Source organism: Parasteatoda tepidariorum, chromosome 7 (assembly GCF_043381705.1).
Source record: "Parasteatoda tepidariorum isolate YZ-2023 chromosome 7, CAS_Ptep_4.0, whole genome shotgun sequence".
Taxonomy (NCBI): Eukaryota; Metazoa; Arthropoda; class Arachnida; order Araneae; family Theridiidae; genus Parasteatoda; species Parasteatoda tepidariorum.
The window spans coordinates 288,920-311,308 of NC_092210.1; the positions used below are offsets into that span (position 1 = coordinate 288,920).

At 27.1% G+C, this 22,389-nt stretch overlaps 1 protein-coding gene across 17 annotated transcripts in view; it reads right to left on the bottom strand.

Annotated features, from left to right (window-relative positions):
• The window catches only part of LOC107442860 (uncharacterized), a 54,890-nt gene that overhangs the window by 32,216 nt on the left and 285 nt on the right, over positions 1-22,389 (bottom strand). For 4 of the 17 annotated variants that reach the window (XR_011637160.1, XR_011637157.1, XR_011637156.1 and 1 more), the window contains exons 1-5: positions 20,655-21,118; positions 18,433-18,554; positions 17,358-17,408; positions 4,089-8,131; positions 1,496-1,770 (exon numbers count right to left, since the gene is read on the bottom strand). Coding sequence is in view for 1 of the 17 variants with exons in the window: in XM_071182993.1 (XP_071039094.1) it covers positions 18,497-18,554; positions 20,655-21,118 (522 nt within the window). In the remaining 16 variants the exon portion in view is untranslated. Of the gene's footprint in view, positions 1-1,495; positions 1,771-4,088; positions 8,132-17,267; positions 17,409-17,935; positions 18,555-18,917; positions 19,058-20,654; positions 21,119-21,721; positions 21,862-22,389 lie in introns of those variants that run through there. The other 13 variants (XR_011637167.1, XR_011637165.1, XR_011637164.1 and 10 more) reach the window with 11 other exon arrangements.

Here is a 22,389-nt window from a genome sequence, read left to right on the forward strand (position 1 = left end):
AAAAATAAATTATCTTATACTATCCCCACACATTTTGACATGTTCAGGAAACATATATAGACTTCAAAATTTCTCTTACTATAACAATAAGTAATTATTAATCAACATTAACACATTGTACCTATTTTCAACCTTTACAAAATTGTTTTTACAGAAAAAGAGAACTGACCTAAAATAAAACTTTACTAATAAAACACAGATAAAATCAGAAAAATAAAAACTGGAAACTGTATTAATTAAATCATTAATGCTCCCAAGTTCAAAAATAAATTATCTTATGCTTAGAAATCAAAGCCTCCATATATTTTGACTTTAGAAAAATGAGACTTTAAAATAACTCTTATTACAGCAAAAAATAATTATAAATTGACAGTAACAAATTGTAGTTACAAAAGGTCTTCTCTAAAAAAAGATTTAAAAAAAAATGCTTAATATATTATTTAACTAATGGTAAAAAAAAATCAGAAAACAAACATTCGTTAAATCAAACCCCATATTTCAACATGTTTAGAAAACATAAGCAGGGATCTGTCTGGGAGGTATCTATTTAATGAAAATTTAGACATAATTTGTGAAAATTAAAAAGTATATTAAAAAATCAACACAAAAATATTGTAAAGAAAATATTTTCAAAAATTCACTTCAAACAGAAACCATTTATGACAGGTTATACATATTTCCCCCCATATATGACAGGTATATTCTGCATATTTTTTCCCATATAAAAAAGTTAATTTTGCTTTTGTAAAATTGTGGGCTTAAAATTGCATACAATTTTAAAATTCCATAAAAATTATTGTCCATAGTTAAACTTCAACTCGAATTTAATAAAAACACGCATTTAACAGTACTAGTACTAAAAGTTATTTTCATTATGAGAACATTTTCAACTAGGTCAACAAAAAGTTTCACAATTAAAAAAAATGTTTCATAAAAAATAAAGGTCTGTTAGAATAAATTTACAACAGTGTTTAAGATAATGTTCTGAAGCTTATAATAATGTTAGAATTTAGACTTTCTGTAAAGTTTAGAAAGAGAGACCCTCATTGTTTCATTTTAAAAAAGTCCGGTAAAACAAAAAAAAAACCTCGCTTTGATATGGTTTGAGCGAACGGTTAGGTTTACCATATTGCAGTATCTGACCAAACATGTGCTACCTTTTTATGAAAGACATCTGGCAAAAAAGCTCCTCTTTTCCCTAGATAGCAACGAGAGTGGGGTTTGCATTAGAACTTGCTTTATTAAGTCTTTTGTGAAACTACCGTTTTTCCAAAAGTTGAATTTGTGAAGGTACCGCTAAACGGTAGTAAATATACCCTGGGCAGACCCCTGATATGAAAGTCCAAAATTGGTATTATTAAAGCAACAAATAATTATTAATTATCATTAACAAATTGTATTTTTTTCGGCCAATTCAAAATTCTTTCTGCAGAATTATTCTCTGAAAAAAATTGGTCAAAATCATCTGTATATTAAAATATAAACTATCTTATACTTGCAAATCAATTTTCCTGAATTTTCGCCACATGTCTCCTGAATTTTTCGAAATGGTCATTAAACATATGAGACTTTAGATTGTTTTTCTTGGTAAAACCTCTCTAACAGATCGAGCACATGAAATTTTTTTCTTTAGTATGGGTTCGCAGATGATCTTTAACCTGCGTCATAACAGCAGAAGAAAAATTACAAAGCAGGCACTGATGATGTGATGGCCACCAATAAAAACTTTATCACTAGAGAACAGTTTCTGTTGACCAGGGAGGAAGAAAACTAAAATATTAAAACAAAAATCAGACATTAAAATTATGCAGTATATAAAATAGCTCAGTATCACTCTTATTAAAAGCAATTAAATAATAAAAGTATCAGTTTATATTAGGAAAAACAATATTAACTAGATATTTTACTTCAATAATAATTTTAAATGCCTCGAGATTTATATTGACTGCAGGGTGTGTACTCTAATCTTTCAACACAAAATAAGAACCTTTTTTTAAGCACTATATAAAGTAACAAAATGCAAAATAATTTTCAAAGACTTTACATGATCCTAATAAAATAACAAATTTCTGACTAAGAATTCTTTTCTTGATTATATTAGCCACCATAAAAAGACCTTCAAGCACTTTTTAAAAACGCTACGCACTATGAACAGGCACTTTGAATGAATACCCAAATATTTTGGAATTCCATTATGATTTGGAGACTTTTTTTTAGAGTTTATTGACATTAGATTGAATAACAGCTCAAAAATAATTTATTTCGCTTGATTAAAATAAAATGAATTAAATAAATAAAATTCAAAACACTAAAAAAAATTTTGCTCTCTAGATTTGACCTCTGCCCTTTTTTTCCTTCAAATTTCAATTACATATACAGTACACTCTTGATTATCCGGTTTGCGGATTATCCGTGCTCATTCCGGAGTCACACAAAAAATATAAAGAGAAACATTTTCAAGATTAAAAAAATTTATTCATGAAGTTATAACACTACCAAATTTTTGGAAAGCAATAATCGTTATTGGATTGCAGTATATGGAACATCAGTAGAATGGTCAAAGGTAAAATCGTCTACGTTATCCCGATCTTGGAGAAAGATCATACCGCTTGATGAACAATCCTCATCAGATGTTCAAGAAAAATATGATAACAGTATTCTCGAACAATCTCGCTCGAGCTTCTCGAAATCTAAGGCTTCGAAATTCTTGATGAAGAAAATTTAGAAGATTGGTTTCCAAGTGATGCATGAGAGCCTGGCTTACAGTATTTGACTGATCGTTATGTTGTTAAATCAAATAGTGATGATAGTAACTGATGCAGAAGATGTAGTAAATGAATGAAATACAATTTCTCATTCTGCTGCTCTGTGGAAACTTTATTAGATTATATGGGGGGATTTGATTACGGTGACATTACTGCTGTTCGTAAAATATGTGTATCGATATATGGCGAAGACGCATTATACATTTTTCAATAAGGAAAATTCCTAGTTTGATGTTATGCATGCAAATATCAGTAATTTTTATATTTTTTGTACTGATATTGAATTTTTCTTTAATAAAAGGAGTTTTCGGATTTTCTGTGTTTTTCGATTGTCCGTGCGACCTGTCCCGGTGATTAACCCGGATAATCGGGAGTGCACTGTATTTTTTACTTTTGATGAAATAAGTTTGAAAAACAGTTATAAAAATTTAAACAATATTATTATGTTTGATTTTTTCAAAATAAATTTTAAGAGATAAGAAAATGCTCAAAATCTGTTGTCATTTTGAATTAGTACCTATGTGTTTTCAGAATTTTAATGATATAATTTGGGTTTTTGTTCAAAGTACAATGAAATTAGCTTCAATAACAATTAAGAAACTTTATAAGCTAATTAAATAGTTATAGCTAATTAAATTTTGGTTTTGAGTTGGGAGCTCGCACATTTGCCATCGGAGAGACGCTTGTTATACAGCCCTAACATAACTATTTTTCTTTTGCCCTGTTTGTGGCAAGGCAATGGAAGTGTAACAGCTTGTACAGTGCACAAAACTAAAATCCAAAATAACTTGTGATCTAACGATTGTGTTTCAAGTACCAAGACTCGATTTTTATGATTCAAGGGCCTAATCTTAAATTTTATACTTACATAACTGCCAACATAGATAGGAAAAAATCCGGTATATTTTACGAAATAATATAAATTTCATGATAATTGTTGCATAATGTACTTAATATTTTACTCATATGGAATTTTAGGAATTTTTACAGTCATCAAAATAGAAAAACTGCCACATTTCCAGTTATGATTGACATTAAACATACTTGAAATTTTATGTATTATGTTTATTCATAATTTCAAATATTAATAGGCATTCAATTCATCAAAGATAGTTAAAAGATTTTTTTAAAATTAATTTAAAAAGGTAGTTCTGAATAAAAAATAAACTGAACACTTCAGAACAAAAAAAAGTTTTGAACCGATTTCTATAAATGAGGTTCATTTCATTATGTCTTAGCAATACTTATTTAAATATTTAAGCCAGTAAGCAATAATCTATGCAAAAATTCTATTTCAATAGGGATTTGTTTTAGGAAACTTACTCATTTGTAGGGAATTTTCAAGAATATACAAAAACCAGGAGAATTTTCAATAAATCAGGAGAAAGCGGCAAAATCCAGAGATGGCAGATACGTACTTATATACTTCAGGCAATATTTTAAGTTTTCCTCGTAATAAAAATGCTATTCCTTTGTTAGACGGATTGGCTTTTGTGGCCTTCAAAATAAAGGAGTAGCCACAATCTGGAAAATATAATTCCAATAGTTTAAGTAAGAGGGCGTTTGGAAATTTGGACCTCTTAATGTTAATTTCAGCTTTTTTTATATTTAATCCTCAGAAAGAAGTCATGTATTTAAATTTTTATTGCTCAGGAATTATTTTACCAATTCTTTATAAATTTTGTCAATCCAAACTATGTCAATTAAATTGATGCAAAAATTTGTGGATATAAAAATTTTTAAATTAAATAAATAGTTATAAAATATTAATTCCTCACGTAGGATCCTTTTTGATAAACAAGTTTTATAATTAAGAACAAAAGTTTTAATTCATTCCACTAGTTCCAAAGTTTATTGTTTTTTCCTCACATAAATTAAGAGGTGAAATAAACAAAATACGAAATTAACATTAACCCCGAATCGGGACTGCCTACCATATTTCCCAGGTCAAGAAGGTTAAATGACAGTTATTAAAGGGACATGTAAGGTTTAAACCCTGTTCTAAATCAATAACCCAGTTTTTTTGACTGCTTAAAGATACAACTTCATTGGGCAGTAATAATTGGAAGAGAATCCTTGGTGAGGGGGAGGAATAAAATAGATTTCTTTAAAAATTGCGGTTCACCTTTTTCTTTTGAATTACACTGAGATACAATTTGTCGAAGAATATATTTTCAGATAATTATCTTCCCACATTTTTGGTCAAACAAAAATTTAAAATACCGATTTATACATCTTTGTGTATTTTGTAAATAAGATAAATTTATAATAATTTTGTTTCCTTATTCTGTCTTTTTTTAAAAATAAAATACTGTAATACAATTCGTCAAACAATAAATTTTCATTTATGCTCTCAAACTATGTATTTTTTGTGTTAAATAATCATTCGCCTTACTTTTTTTTAATACTCATTTGGAAAATTAGTATTAATAGTGTAAATTTATATCTATTTTTTAATAATTTTTTTTTCTCTGAAACTGTTTTTTTTTTTTTTTTAAATGAACATAAAAAATTTAAAATTGCATGTAAGTGTTCATATTTGCGTTCAAGCTCATACATTTGTCTTCAAGGTTGCATGTGTATGAGGTTGCATATGGTTGGAATATGAGAAAGCAGGGAAAATTACATGTATGTGAACTCTTTAAAAATATGAGCACTTTCAATTTTTTTTTATCAATTTAAAAAAAGTACAATGTACAAGGGTTTATTAAAAATAAGAAATCAAACAATTACAAAAGAGAAAAGGAAAATAACACACATCATGTAATTTTCGATTCATCAGTCTACATTTAAAAAAATATAGTTTGCAAAACATAATTTGACAGGAAGCTAACATTTTAAACAAAATATCTTTAATTCAATTTTCTTTTTTTAAAAATTAAAACTCATAAGATTGTTTCACATTTGTATTCAAAGTACAATTTAATTGATAAATATTATGTAATCAAAGAGTAGAGAAAAGAATTATCATTAAGTTATAAATAATAATTTAATTAATTTTGAATTTCATCCACAGTAAATATCAATCAATTAATCATAGTGGATAATATAGAATAATAGCCTATAGAATAACAGAAATTAAAATCCTCAAAATACTGAAGTTCAAGCATTTAAGACTTTGATTTGTTATTATAAAATATGAAACAAAGTTGAATAATTTTAATAAGTATTAACACCAAATAAGTAAATTAGTCAAAAAGTTAAGAGCATAAATACTATTCTTATGCATTATTATTTTAATGCATTTATAATGTAGTAATATTAGTAATATTTTTGTTTATTTAGCATATAATAAAACTTCAAAATAATTCCAAATTTTTGGCAAATGTTACAAATGCTAAATTATTCCCTAATTATTGAAAAGGGCTACCTGAAAGAGTAAGTCGATAAACTTAATTAAGAAAAAGTTTAAATGAATACAATTTATCAAATTAAAAAAATTAATAAATAGCAAATCAGGTTTGATTACTAGAAAAATAAAAAAAACATGAAATGAATTTTAGTTTTTGCCATATTTACAGTAAAAACACCTAAATATTTTTAAAATCAATTACAAGGTTTTAAAACATGAAAGTTACATGAATTTTCAATTTTAATGCCATCACTAATCCAATATAAATGTAAATTAACATATTTAAAAAATAAAAAAATTTGTCATATTTTAAAGATTGAAAAAAAGGTTTGCAAAATAAAGTCACAAATCTTTTCAGGTTTCCACTTTTACAAAACAACCAACAATAATCTAATTATCATACTTTAATTTATTGTCATTTCAAATATAGAATTAAATTTGTAAAGAACATTCAATCAACACTTAAACAACTAAAACTTTTTTCAGATGAACCTGCACTGTTATAAGTGAACTTTTAAATGACTCTTGAGATTCGCTTTTTGAGCGAAACTTTTTCCACAATGAGAACAAGCAAAGGGTTTTTCACCAGTATGAGTTCGGATATGATATTTAATATGAGAAGAAAATCTAGTGGAATAACTGCACACTAAGCAGTTATATAAACGGTAACTAAAACCATCAAGAAAAACATGAGAACTAGAGAACAATTGTGCTTGACCAGTCACAGATATATCTAAAATATTAAAATAAAACTTTTATAAAATAAATTTTTTTAAATATTATACCAGCTTCAAAAACAATGTATGGAAAGAATAACACACTATTCTTATAAAGATTTTCAGTAAATTTAACCCACTAATGCCTAGGCTAACATTTTAAATATCAAAAAGTGATTTAAAAAAATTTTCAATGTCTAAAATTATGCAGCAAGAAAAAAAATATATAAATTCAATTTAAATTAAATTTTTTCTTACCTAAGTATTAGGTATTTATTTAGGAAAAAAAATTATAGATAAAGATATCTAAAATACTAAAACTTACATAAATTAAGTCTTTAAAAAAACTATTTCAGCTTTAAAAACAATGCATGAGAAGATAGAAATAGTTATATACATAACGTTTTTAAAAAGGTATTCAGCAAATTTAACCCATTAGTGCCTAAGTTACAATTTTAAAGGTCAAAATTTATTAAATGCCAAAAAAAAAAGAAAAAGATTATCTAAAACTATGCAAGAATCAAAGGAAAAAAGTATTCTTACAACTGGAGAAAAGAAAATAATACTTATAAGTAATTTACCATAATTTGTTTTCAAATATTATCTATTTTTTTTGCCTAAATATTAGGTATTTAGGTAAAAAAAAAAATTTCTGATAGGTCACATTGTATTATATGTTATGTAACTGTTTAAAAAAAGACAAACACTAATGGGTAAAACACATAAAATACACAAAGAATATTACTTTCTGAAGAGTCAGAACTGTACAAAAAACCAGCGTGACTTAATTTTCTTAATAGCATTTTGATTAAACTCTTTAATTGTTGACCCCATCATGAGATATTGGTTACTTACTCATACAACAAATTAGTATTATTCATTAAAGAAAAGGTACAAAATTTGAAAGAAAAAAAAAAGAGCTTTAACAATTAAAGCCAAATATTATTTTTGTTACCCACATTTATAAAAAATCAACAAGAAAAAGAAACATAAAATTAAACTAGGAAAAATATTCACTGAACAGTTCAAATAATGAAACTTTTCTTTTCACATGAAATTTCACTACTAAAAATGAACTTTTAGATGAGTCTTGAGGTTCACTTTTTTAGCAAAGCACTTTCCACAATGAGGACAAGCAAAAGGTTTTTCTCCGGTGTGCGTTCGAACATGATCTTTTATATGAGAAGAAAAACTAGTAGAATAACCGCACAATAGGCAATTATGTAAGCGTGAGCGGAAACCATCGAGCATAATGTGAGAGCTAGAGAACAATTTTGTCTCACCGGCCACAGAGAAATCTAGAATATATTAAAATAAAATTTTAAAAAACTTAAATTAGTCTTTAGAAAATGTTTGGAAAAAAGAAAACACCAGTTGATAGATTCACGATTTTTTAAGAGGTTTTTCACTAAATTTAATTCATTAACGAGAGTAATGATTATGATTATTGGCCTAGGGCTTGAGCTAGTGAACAATCTTTCTCTGTATATAAAAAAAAATATTAGTTAAAATTAGATATCTTTTGTCTATTTAACAGATTATATCTTATAACTTTTCATTATTATTTGATTAGCAACAGGCAATTTCTTATAAAGTGTAAATTATTTATAAAGTGTGATTTAAGGCCCACATGCAAACAGTGCTCAAGGTCTTAGCCTTACAAGCTCTTGTGAGAGTCATATTCTACAATGATGCCCAGGTTGCAATTTTTTAAAGTCAAAACATTAATAACTAGAATTATGACATAATTATTTATTATGTCAATGAAAACATATAAACTAATGCAAACTAATATTTTTCTTTAACAAAGGTGTTTTTAAATGGGACTTAAAAGAGGTCTATATTTATGATATATGAGCAAGCAAAGAAAGAACTGAATGATATACGTGCAGTCACAGAAAAATCTAACATACTTGAAAAAAATTTACATTTAATTTAGTTAAAAAAATCCTGATGTCTAATGTTGCTTATTAGAAAAAGGAGAAAATTACTAGATTACCTTTAAGTTGTAAGATCCATGTTTAGGTAAAAGAGGCACAGTACTTTTTAAATGTTTGAGCAGGGTGCATAGCCAGATTTTTTAACAAAAAATAAGCACCTTTTAAGAACTTTTTAAGCACTCAAAAACTATTTTTAATCAGTTTCCAAAAAAAATATATATATATATAACTAGGATCTGTGTAGTAATAAAAATTATTTTTTTCTATCGTTTAAAGTTCTTAATTTATAAACATAAAATCAATAGAATTCAAACAAATTTCCAAAAACTTACATAATCATGATTAAATAACTAGTTTCTGATAAATATTGCAGAGAAAATAGTAAAAATTATGCAATTTTTATAATTTAGAATGACAATTGACACGGTAGAGAAAATTTCTTTTTAAAAGAAAGAAAATTAAGCACTTTTTACAAACCCTGAATAAAAAAACCACCTTTAAGAGCTTTTAAAATATGCTAATCAAAAATAAGCACATTTTAAAAATGCTACACACACTGTTTTAAAAAAAGAAAAGGCTAACCATCTCATTCGAAATAAAATTTTAAAAATTATATCATACAGTTCATTTGAAATCAGACTTGCTACTTATTCTTAATGTACAATAGAAATAGAAATTTTTAAAAATTGTGATCAAATCATTTATACCTCAAACCAAAGGTTTATAAACTTCTTAATTTATCTATTGGCTTACATTTGTTTACTGAGTTATCCTTTTTATGATTTGCCCATTCACTGATATGTTAAGTCACTATTCCTTTTTTTCTTTTCTTTTATTCACTCATTTATAAAAAAGTATCATAGTTACCAGTTGCCATAGTGATGCAAACTTGAGAAATTAAAAATAAAAACAAATATGCTAAAATAAATTAGTTAAACAAGCAGATGATAAAATCTAAAATAAAGATATTCCATAATATTAAATTTGCAGTGGAACAATTAAAAATGCTAAATGATATTACTCAAAAATATTCTTTCTTTCACCAGTTACTAAAAACTAATACCTAATAACATTTCGAATAGCTTTCAACTAAATTATAAGATTTTTTAAAAAGTAATGTAAGTGATTTGTAAAGTTAGCTTAAATAAACATCAAACATTAAAGTTATAAAAATATATTTTGTAAATTATGTTTTTTTCTCAAATCAAAATGTATAAATACAGTCTACATTTATTAAATTTTGCACTTTTGATTTATTTACTACAGAAGAATAGGATGCACATTTATACTAGACAAAAAGTAAGCATTAAAATAACATTTAATTTTTTTTCTTCTTTTTTTTCTTCAAATTACACCGTCATGTTTTCAACAAGTGGCGAGCAGTATAAAGTTTTAGAATTAAAGAAATACAACATTTTTTTCAAACATTAACATTATAATTAACATACTGAAAAAACATTTAAGTCCTTAATTTCCTTATAGCATATTTATTCAAACATTTATTCCATTAATTATGATAAGAAAACAGGGTAAAACTTAAGTCATTGTTCAGGTAATTTTTTAATTTAAGCTAAAACCTACAGCCAAATCACTGACCTAAAACATTTATTCATTTAAAGTTGCTAAATGATAAGTTTTTTTAATGTACTTTTGTTTCAAATTTCTTAATTGAAATAACTGCAATAACATCAAATTCTTAATAGAAAAATTAAAAAAAGTAGTTTATAATGAGCAAGTAACAATGTACAAGATGAGTCATTGTTTCAAATAAGTTTACTTTTTTACATAAATTTTTCAGGTAATTTTTAACTTATATTGAAAACCACAAGAAATTATAGACCCAAAATATTTATCCACTCACAATAGCAAAACATTTTTATTTTTGTTACTAATACAAAAGAGAAATGTTAAGAATTAAGTAAATAATTATAATCATAGTGAAACAGAAAACAACATAAGTATAAATATACTCTTCTTGCTCCATAGTAATATTAACTGCAAATTAGGAAAATAAAATCATACTACTGTCTAATCAGGCTAAATAAACAATGGTAATTTTAAAGTTAAAAACAACAACACCATAAATACAATATTAGCATGCAGTGTAAAAACTAAAATAAAAAAGTTGTTGAGCTATACATTCTGAATTTGATTGCTGATTTTCATCTGATTCATAATTTTATCACTTGTAAGTTTGATGCTAGTGATTTTTAAAAAAATCTCTTTAGTAATTGATCTGGTTGATTTTTTACTCAGAGAATCTACAATTTTATTTTATGAAGAAACACCACTCAGCCACAAAGTTTAATACTATTATATATAGTAGCTACAACAGAAAAGTTGTTTCTGTATTTATCTACATCAAAAAATTGGGCTACAAGTTTTTTAAGGCTGTATTCAACTATGAAATCACAGTACAATATGAACTCTAGTAAAAACTTCATATTCGATTTATTTACTGTTCTTCAAGATGGTTTTCAACTATAAAAACTCTGCATTTTCTATTATGGTCCAAAAGAATGAAACACTAATGAGCTAATTAAAAATTTATATTCAATTTATTAATCATTACTTTAGAGATTTATTGCACGTACTACAAATAGTATGATATGATATACTAATTCATAAAATTGAAGTATTCAGACATCAATTACAAATTTACAATAACTAAGTTTTTTTTATAATAATTGTTATTCGTAAGATTACTTAACCCATTGTTATATCAATTATTGTTGCACAAATAAAATTAAATAACGGTGGGTAAATTTTAGATTCACTACTGTGCTAATTGATGGGAAGTACAATTTCGAAAACACTGCACTTTTCTTAGAAAATTACTAAAGCTAAAAATGCTGGCTGATATTGAAAAATTATGACCAAAGCTTTTATAAATTGTGTTGTTTCCATACAAATACTACCTAACTACAGAAAGCAGAGGTTTCATGCTTTGTTTCTTTCTCAATAAGAGCAATTTACTTCAAAACTAATAATTTACTTAAATTTTTCTATTTTTTTTCAGTAGCCAAATCTTTAAACAAAAAAATAAGCACTTTTTAAGCACTCAAAAAATATTTTTACATACTATATACATTAACAGATTGCAAAATAATTTTCAAAGACTTTACATGATCAAGATAAAATAACTAGTTTTGTACATAAGAACTTTTTTTTATTGTATTAACCACTATAAAGAGATCGAAAACTTTTTCAGTTCAATTTCAGAGGGTGGAAAATGAAACCTGAAATTGAGAATATGTCTCTCTCATGCGCAACTCTGCTGCATTTTGCAAGAATCTCACCAAACTCAGCTCAATATATGTACATGCGGAGTGCTAGACTTAACCAATCGATACACCTAACCCAGCTAGAACGCTGAATAGACGAACATGCGAACCCGCAAATATTTCACCAATCATGCAAAATTATTGGTGCTTACATACGATACAGATATCATAAGTAAATTCATTCAAATATTATGGAATATATTTAAAATGAAAGCAATAATTTTGTATATAACTTAAAAACAGTGTTGCCAGATTAGGGGTTTTCCCCCTAAATTTAGGGGGATTTTTTAATCTTCAGTGGGTATTTTAGGGGAATTTGTTTTTAGGTTTTTTTAAAATTTTTTTAGGGTTATTTGTGAATTTTACTAGTTTCATTTTGGTTACGTTCCAATATCAAATTTTATAACTGAATGTGTGAGATGGTAATACAGTAGGGAACCGATTATCCGGAACGATCGGGACCATCCACATTCCGGATAACTGATTTTTCCGGTTTTCTGAATCGCTACAAAAAAACGTTTTTTTATTGTTAAACCCAACTATAAAAAAAAAAAGTTGAAATAATCTTAAAAAGAAGAAAAAACGATGAAATAATACACTAATGATTATTTTTAAAATGATGGTAAGGTAAACATCTTTCAAAAAAGAACGAAAAGTCCTAAAATCTTATGAGGAAAAAAAATGTTTGTTTCTTTTAAATGGCGGGAAAATTTATCGAATTTCGTTCCGGTTTTTTGGTTTTCCAATTTCCGGATAACAGGTTCTGTACTGTATAAAAATCAATATGTTAAGCCAAAATAAAAAGATTAAGATTTCATTTTAGAGCCTAACCCCTTTGTTGAATGTAGTAAGTTATTACTTAGTTCCATCAACCTATATGTTTGGCGAATTTGAATTCAAATTATTTAAAATTTTTAATGTGCATGGTTTAAAAATAATGCCAAAGGATAAAGAAAAAAAGAAGTACGTACAAAGCACAAGAAAGTTTCTCCATATTAAATATTATTAAAGACAAATTGAGGAATAAAATGGCTATAACTACAGCTGATGCTATTTTGCACGTTCGATATCAACTTTCTAATGTTTTTCATAATTTTGTACCGACTTCTTCTATGTTAAAAATGTCTAACAGCAAAAACATAAACAAATCAGAAAGTATTGACGAAAATATGCTGCATATTTTATCAGAAATTTAAGCATAATATTAGAATTAAAATATTAAAAAAGACTATATCATTGATAATAAAAATATTTATGAAAAAATGTGCGAGTCAAGTATTGAAAAAAATATCTTAAATATTTTAGTAGAAATTAAAGATAATGTAACAACTGAAATACAAAAAAGATTATTTTTTGATGATAGTAAAATATTAAAAAGTATTAAAGCAACGTTTTCTATACAGTATTTAACTTTTGAACAATTTTTTAATTACTTATACATTAAGTTAAAAATTTTAGATTTTTAAAAAAAATTTTAGGGGATTTTACTCTATTTGGGGGTGAACGGTTATCGGAATCTGGCAATACTGCTTAGAAATAACAAATGTAAGTTAATCATATTTCCACAAACATAATTAGAAAAGGCTCCTGCCAAGTACATGACAACAGGGGTCTGTCCAGGCATAGCCACCGAGAGTCAAGGCCTCTCCGTAGATTTGATAAAGTGGTATTTAGATTTGTATTAAGAAAAAACTATAATAAATAGTTCAAACCTTTGAGCGACATAATATATTTTTGCTTTAGCTAATTTAATTAATACCACTTAATTTTTTTTCAAGTGGTGAATTTAGCTTTTTAAGTTATTTATAAAGTTATAACTCAATAAAATGAACATGTAGGACTGCTTGATGCTTTTCAATAGAAATGAATGAATAGAAATGAAATTTAATAAGAAATTTTTTACTTTTAATTTTTAAATCTTGATTCAACATAACTATTTTTAATGTCAAAAGGATAAACCTTACTTAAGTGTATAATTTATTATTTTCTAATATGTAATTAAATATTAGATTTAATCATATATTTGAAAATAAGAAATGATACATAAGAAAACGAATACGAGACAAATAAAAATATGTTATACCCTGGCAGAAAAGAGACAAATAAAGAAATAATAGTTTTTTTGGCACATTCATAAAATTTTTATTTTAAAATACGCTGTAAAGAATTCTTTCAGAATCTTATGATATACATTCAAATTCCAAGTGGAAATATAAACATAAATACTGCAATTATTTACAAGTAAATGACGCATATAATATTCAAGTAGTACAAAATAATTTTGCTAAGTAATAATTATATAGTAATAATAATAAAAAAATTATAAGTAATTTAGCAAAGTATTTCGATCATTAAGATTGTAAAACTTTAAAATAGTACTTATTATTTTCAATAATAAATATATCTTTATTTACTATAAAAAAGTAAAGTATTTTCAAATCTTAAGTTTTTCTAACATATAGTAAATTCATTGATGACAATCTTTCTTATAAGATTTGTTAAAAAAATATCCCAAAATAGAGATTCCTCAAGAAAATTATTAGTATAATATAGTATTATTAGTATAATATTCTGAGCAGAAATTGTTCAATAATTAAAAAAAAATATTCACTGAAAAAGGCAAGAAAATATTGAATATTATTTATAAACTGCATTTGAAATTATCTACAAGTTTTTGTTAAATCGTAATTTAAAAAAAAAAAAATTTGAATAAAAAAATATAAAAGCATTTATTAAAATCATTTTTCCTGTCACTCAATAAGATACATCTCATTAATTAATATATTTTATATAAGATACATTTCAATGAATATTCTTATGAATATGCAATGTTTATTTATCTATTAGAACAATTTCTACGGTTATGTGCAAAACCGAAAAGAAAATATAACATGCTTTAAAAAGTTTAATAATTTTTAAAACGCTTATAAAAAACACTATTTCATGAAGTAGATTAGGCTGATTCTAAAAAAAATTATTACTTTAACAGAACTCGGATTCAAATAACAAAATATTTTTCAGAATGTTACTTGAAAATTTTATTCAAGCAATAAATTGTTTTTAAACACTTTTGACAATCTTTGGTTAATGTGACACATTAAAATTAAATTACAATATTTAATAACAAATTATAAAATAGTAAAAAAAAATTATTTAAGGTATCAGCATAAGATAATACAAAAACAATTCACCTGCATTCGAAAGATTCATACCATATGAAGCATGAACAACAGTTTCATTAGTATTCATTTAAATAATAACATACAAAAATTAAAATGGCTAACAATGAATTTAATTCCTTTTTTATTAATATGATTTAATGTATCGGTGTCTTTTTGCTTTCAAGTATGAATATTTATGAAATTTTACTCAAATGATCGTAAGCTATCGTTGAGAATAAATAAGCTTTAAATGCCAATCAAGATTGTTATTAATTTTTCTTTCTTTTAAAAGTATAACTAAAGCTTTTTCACTAGTTTTTTTAAATAATAAAAATATTAACTCTTAATAACATCTTATATTTGTTTATATATACAATTAAACACGATAAATGATATTTAAATTTGCCTTATTTCATGTCAAAGAGTTTTGCAAAAGTATGAATGTTTTGATAGTTTCATATTCCAATGTTCGATAACAATTAACATTACCTAAAGCAATGTAATTCTAAAATACAACTTATTTCATTATTTAATAAAAAAGCTGATTATTAAGGCTGCAAAAACGAATATTAAAACATGAAAGATAAATAACACTCACTCGACTATTAACGGTTATTTGATAACTGTCTCGCTTGACGGAATTAATCCTTTTTTTTAATTTCATCACTTTTCGGAAACATTACTGATAACTTAGGCCCATTTTTGTAGTTCCCTTTACATCTAGGAACTACACACGTATACATAAAATAATGCAACATATATATTTTTTAAATCGTTTAATACGACGCATCCGACGGACAAACGAGACGAAAAGGTTCTGAACTATACTGGTAAATAGGGAAGATAGATAACGGGTCAGATGTTGAAATTAATGAAATATCCAGGAAGAAAAGTGAAACAGATTTTATTCTAAATGGCGTAATGCGAGAAATTTGCGAATTTTGAAATTGATTTATAGAATGCGGGAATTTCTAGTGGTAATAATTTTTTAATGAGAGAAAAGAAAAAAATATGCGAGATTCTCGCGTTCTCGTTTTGTAGTGAAAACACTGCACCACAGTATGTGACATCACTAAAAGACCTTGATGATCTCAACGGCCTTATTTCTCGGTAACTATGGTCCAGGTCCAAATTTGTCACTGTTTAGCGGTACCTTCACGGATTCAACTTTAGGAAAAATGGTAGTTTCACAAAATACTTTTAAAAAAGCAAGTTCTAAGATTCTCCTCCCCGCCTCTTAAAATTTGTTTTTGTACCTCTTAAAATTTGTTTTTGTATCTCTGTAAAAAAACGATAAATCCTGGATTAATTACGCATTTCGACTTGCACAAGAAACCCTCCCATGGATTGCTACTAATGATGTAGTAGAAGAATTCACTTCCCACCCGGTATGTAAGAAAAGCTAGGTAGCACGTGTTTGGTCAGATAGTGCGGTATGGTAATCCTAATGGGTTGCTTACATCATATTACAGCGAGCTTTTCAAAATTTTTTTTTAAATGAAACGACGAGGCTCTCATTTCGTAATCTTTACAGGAAGTCGAAATTTGAATATTATTCTAAACATTCGAACATTATCGTAAACATTATTATAAATTTATTCTAGCAGACCTTTATTTTTTTTTTAAAAAATTTTCTCTGTGAAATTTTTTTCTGTATGACCAAGTCGAAAATGTTCTCATAATAAAAATAACTTTTAGTGGTAGCACTGTTAAATGCATGTTTTTATTAAATTCAAGTTGAAATTTGACTATGGACAATGATTTTTAAATTTGGATACGATTTTAAGCTCAAAATTATTGAAAATATTTTCCTACTTCACCATATTTTTGTGTAGATTTTTTAATATAATTCTCCCAAATTATGTTAAAATTTTCACAAAATAGGTACCTCTCAAAGAAACCTAGACAGACCCCTGGACATATACTTTATAACAGGCAATACAAATCAGGAAGTATTATAAACTTTATGTCTAGTAATCATATGGGATTTCAAGTTTCCTTTTTGAGAAAATGCTCTTCCGCATAAATGACATATAAAAGGTCGCTCACCAGTGTGAATCCGCATATGTTGTTTAACTCTAGATAACTCATTAGAAGAGTAATCACAAAGTGAACATTTATGAATACAGTAAGACAAACCTTCAACTGTCAGTTTCTTAGAGGTAAACAAAGCTTGATTAGCCAACACTCCTAGAAAATAGGATAAATAAGTAAAAAATAATTTTTTTTCAACAGGAATGCATTTTAAATATGAATGGATTACTTAAATAAAGAAAAAACTAGTTAGCCTGTCATTTTTTTCTCATAATTTTTCAAACAAAATTAAGTTTGTTCTTTATTTTTTTATCTTGTACATTATATCGGTTAACATTCATTAAAAAATAAGGTAGTTTATTATGTCATATGGTAGTTTACTATGTCATAAATTTAAGAGATAAAGAAAATATTCAAATAACTTAAAACAATAAAAATACATTTATTTTAATGACAAGCGTACTGCAAAAAATCTCAGTTGATTAATATAATTAATAGCGAAAAAAAAAAAATATGTGGTAAAGAAAAATTATCCTACACGCAAGACCATAAAAGAAAAATAATATAATAAAAACAAACATTTTCAAAATTAATATTCGCGCATATTCTAATAACTCTTCTTACTATTCTGACATATTTAATGATATTCATTTCTAAAAGAAGAATATTGTAAATGTAGCATATTTTTCGAAAATATTTTTAATAAAAGGAAATTAATTTTGCTACAGATTATGATGATAACAATACAATAAAAAAATAAATAAATAAAAATAATATTAAATAAATACAAAATATATAAGTATCATTTTCATGTTAGCAGAATAATCTAGATTTTATTCAAAATTCATGCTCCCTCTAAAACAAAATAAATGGGATGAGAAGTTAAACTAAAACTGACTTTAAATGAAAAGAAATATTTTTAAGATTGCAAAAGCCTATGTCACTAAAGCAACACCAATAGAACAGAACAACTATAACGAAGAAGATTTAAAAATACAAAGCTGAATTTCACTAATTTTTTTTCTCGATGTGTCAGTTCTATCAAAAATATCTAATAAGATGCCTTTTTTCCCTTATGAATTCTTAAATGGGCTTTTAAATTACTCTTCAAAGAAAAAAGTTTTCCACAAACTTGGCAGTCAAACGGTTTTTCACCCGTATGAGTGCGTACATGTCTCACCATATCACTATTACTGACACAGAAGTAATTGCAGTTTTTACACTGGTACAATTTTCGCTTTGTATTATCCAGTAACAATTCTGTAACAAAATATAAGAGTGTATTGTCCAATGAAGATGATCCTAAAAAACAAAATGAAAAATAAACTTAAAATATGAATACATTGTGATTCATAAAGCAACTTTCATTGAAAGATATAAACTTATCATATAATATTTATATATATATATATATATATGCATACACCAAAAAAGATTGCACAAGTATAGTTAATAATAAACAAGAAAACAAAAAACACCTTATGAATATGATTTTTTTTTTTAACTACTTAATGTCAAAAAAAGAACACTTTAAATGATAATGTTTAAATAAACATTATTTCACACATAAATCATTAAAAATTAAATAAAAAAGCGTGAATATTTTATTTTGTATAGAAGAGAATGTGGCCTGGCACATAAAAAGACAATTTTTTCCAAAATTACCAATAAGAGAAACATGATACGTAATTTAAAGTTTGCTTAATTTGTTCTACGATTCTAACACTCATAACGTGTGATCTTAAGTTACACATCAAAGTACAGGATTTTCTATTTACAGTGGAAAGTCCCGAATTCGGAATCCTTTGGACTTCTGCAAATCTGGAAAATAGATTTTTTCTAAAAAATACATCTTTAAGTAATCAAATATAGTTATTCATTTAAAAAAAATGAATGATAATCAATGACAATCTTACACAATGTTTTCTTAAAGGTTAAAAAAATAAACAATAGTGAACAGAGCATAATTTAAACTTTCTCTTTCATGAATAAAGATTTGTTACTCTCCATTTTTTTTACCCATTTGATGTGAAGAATTAGCTAGGCATACCATCAGATACAATAATATTAATAAAAAGCCTCACTTTGTAAAAGTAAATTAAGCTGATTCAATAAAAAAAATAATAATAATCTAAAAAAAGGAATAGAATTAATTAGATTTTGCTAGTAAAAACATTTATAATTTAAAGGGAAACTAAGATTATATGCTGGTATTCATTTCAAACCATATTTTTATTCAGCAGCATTAATATTCATAGTTTATTTTTTAGGGATTAATATCTAGCAAGAAAGACGAAGAAAAAAAAATTCTTAATATTTTTTTTAACAAGATAATTTCTTTTTTTTCTGAAAAAGATATATTTTATTTCATTGTTAAAAAGTGTCCAATGTCAGTTCAGATATCAAACTTTGTACTGTGTAACACTTTGAAATTGTTTTTTCTCTGTATGAATCTATTTCTCTTTTCCCTGTTGCCCTAAAGTAGTTACAGTGTTTAGTTTTATATTATAGAGAAACCTGAAATTGTAAAGAAAACATTTAATTTTGAAATACAAGTGATATTTTTTACTGTATCACACATTATAAATGTAGATAAATTGATTAGAAAGATAGAATTTTCTAATAATACATTTAGTACTTATCAGTTAAAAGAATCACACATTGGTAATTACTTTTCTAATTTCTTGTTAACACAAAAATTGATCCCTATAACAGATAAGTACGAGTTTTAAGATTGCAATGTAATGTTAAAAACTATCAATATATATTCAGCAATGTATTACATTATTTTTCAAATTTATATTAATTTTACAATGGTTAAAATTTTTGTTACCCTAATAAAATTTTGGGTGGGGGAGGTGCCTCATAGGAGTTTCCTAATCATAGGCGAGGTACTAAAAAATAACAGCAAAGAAAATAGCTAAAATTACGTTAAGGTTAGGATAGGTTAGGCAGACGTTAAAACATAAGCTAATCTTATGGTATGATCAATTAACGAATAGAAGACATTGACAGAGTCAATAACTACTATTGATAGGATAGCAAAAATAACAAATTAAGGGGAACTGGTACAATTGCACAGGAACCTATATTATCATGGATAACCAGACCATCCAGATCTATTTGGATTATCGCTGAATGGTGTGTATACAATTGTAGCAGGGGGATTGAAAGATAGGAAGTTTAAATATCAATAAAAAACTAACACGTTTACTGGGGTACCCAAAAATCAACGTGGGGCGTAGCCTTTATTTATCCTAGCAGCACATATCATACACTAAAATTACATTACTACAACCCCACAATTACGGGGAGGGCAGGGCATACAAACATATATGATAACAATAACAGTAAGGCAGCGAGAAAAGATGGTAATAGGAGGACTAGTAAAGATGTACTTACTGTTGGGGCTTCCCTGTGAGATGCTCCACGTAGATGTTTCTGGAAGTGCGGATGGTGTCGCTGACGCATAACTTTGCCATCTTCTTAATGTATCTTCTGGAGGCAAACAGCTGAAGGACAGGGTTGTTGAGTGTGTCCCAGGAGCCAAGTGAACCCACAATAATTGCATTTGTTTCGACTGATTTGTAGGTCTTCCTCAGTTCCTGCTCCACGTTCTTGTAAGCGTCGATCTTCCTTTGTCTGGCGGCACGAAAGGAGTCCTTCTGGTTCTCAAACGGGATGGTTACATCAATGATGTAGGCCTTGTCGCCTCTTGCTAACACCAGGTCAGGTCGTTTACCACCACAGTTCGGAACCACTTGATTTTCATACAGGATGTTGAATCTGTCCTTATACAGGGCAGCATTCTTCACCCTGTCCACGATGTTGTTGTGGCGGAGCTGCATCAGTCTCGAGTACTTCATGCAGTGGTTAAGGCCATGAGGCAGTGTTTCAGGGAACTTGTGGCACCTCCTGCACAGAGTGCTGTGGTTTCCACTACGGTTACCCTGCTCCACATACCTCCTAACTGCATTCAGTGGCACGAGATTGAGCCTTGCTCTATGAATGAATCGCCAGTCACAGAACCTGGTGTATAGACCGTCATCCACAAAGTGAGAGCTAGCGGGTGACTCAGCAACTACACCCAGCACCTTTCCCTGGTCCTTATAGTTGTTGGTCAGGTCCAATGAGATCTTCGTCCGCTCTTCACGTCTAAACTTCTTGAAAACCTGGCGACGATCATTGGGTGCCAGGATCGCCCTACCAAATTCCAGAATCAGATCTCCCGCATTCAGTTTCCATGTCACGCCAAGGCGACACGAAGCCTTCCTGCAGTTGGTCCAGATAGAGGAAATCGGATTGGTTGAACCAGCATCCTCCCGCCGCTTATTTTCTGACAGGTACTTGCACACATCCTCCGGGGAGACCTCCTGAAGCTATTATTATATTCAATTCGTATTATTATTGTTTATGATTTTGATGCATTTGATACAACTATGAATCCAATCCGTAGCCAGGGAACTTACTAAAATCTGGCATGTTCTTTCATCTTGGCTTCATGATTAGCATAATCGATAATTACTGGACACCCCATTTGCATGTATTTATTAGAATTGTAATTATCATTATTAATTATAATTATATTAGAATTGCAATATATAAATACAGTCAAACTCATTTATCCATTTCCTCGCATGCCCTTTAATAGGGCGGGCAGAGGCAAATCTTTACCTTATCCATTCTCAAAGAAAATTTAAACAATGCAACATCTAAATTAATGACTAGATCAGATTGATAGATTAACATACATGGTCAAAAAAAAATGCATGAGCAACAGGTAGAATTTATTCCAATATTTTCCATAAATCAACTTATTCACTATATTAACTGACAACTAATGCGTACAACCTGAAATTCATGACAGTTATTTACTAACTTGATACTTAATTGATTAAGAATGTTTTGGAAAATTAATAATATTGAGCACAATTTGGCAATCCTTAAAGATACACAAATGGAATATAAGCGAATACATTTCTGGAAAAATCATTTCTAATTTATTAACACCATAAAAACTTTGACCAAGCAACGTTTTTTAGAAATTTTCCATATTCGTCATACGTTTTTAGACACTTAACATTATCACTTATTAAATTAAATAACTTCTCAGAATTATGGAATTATCTCCCTCTCC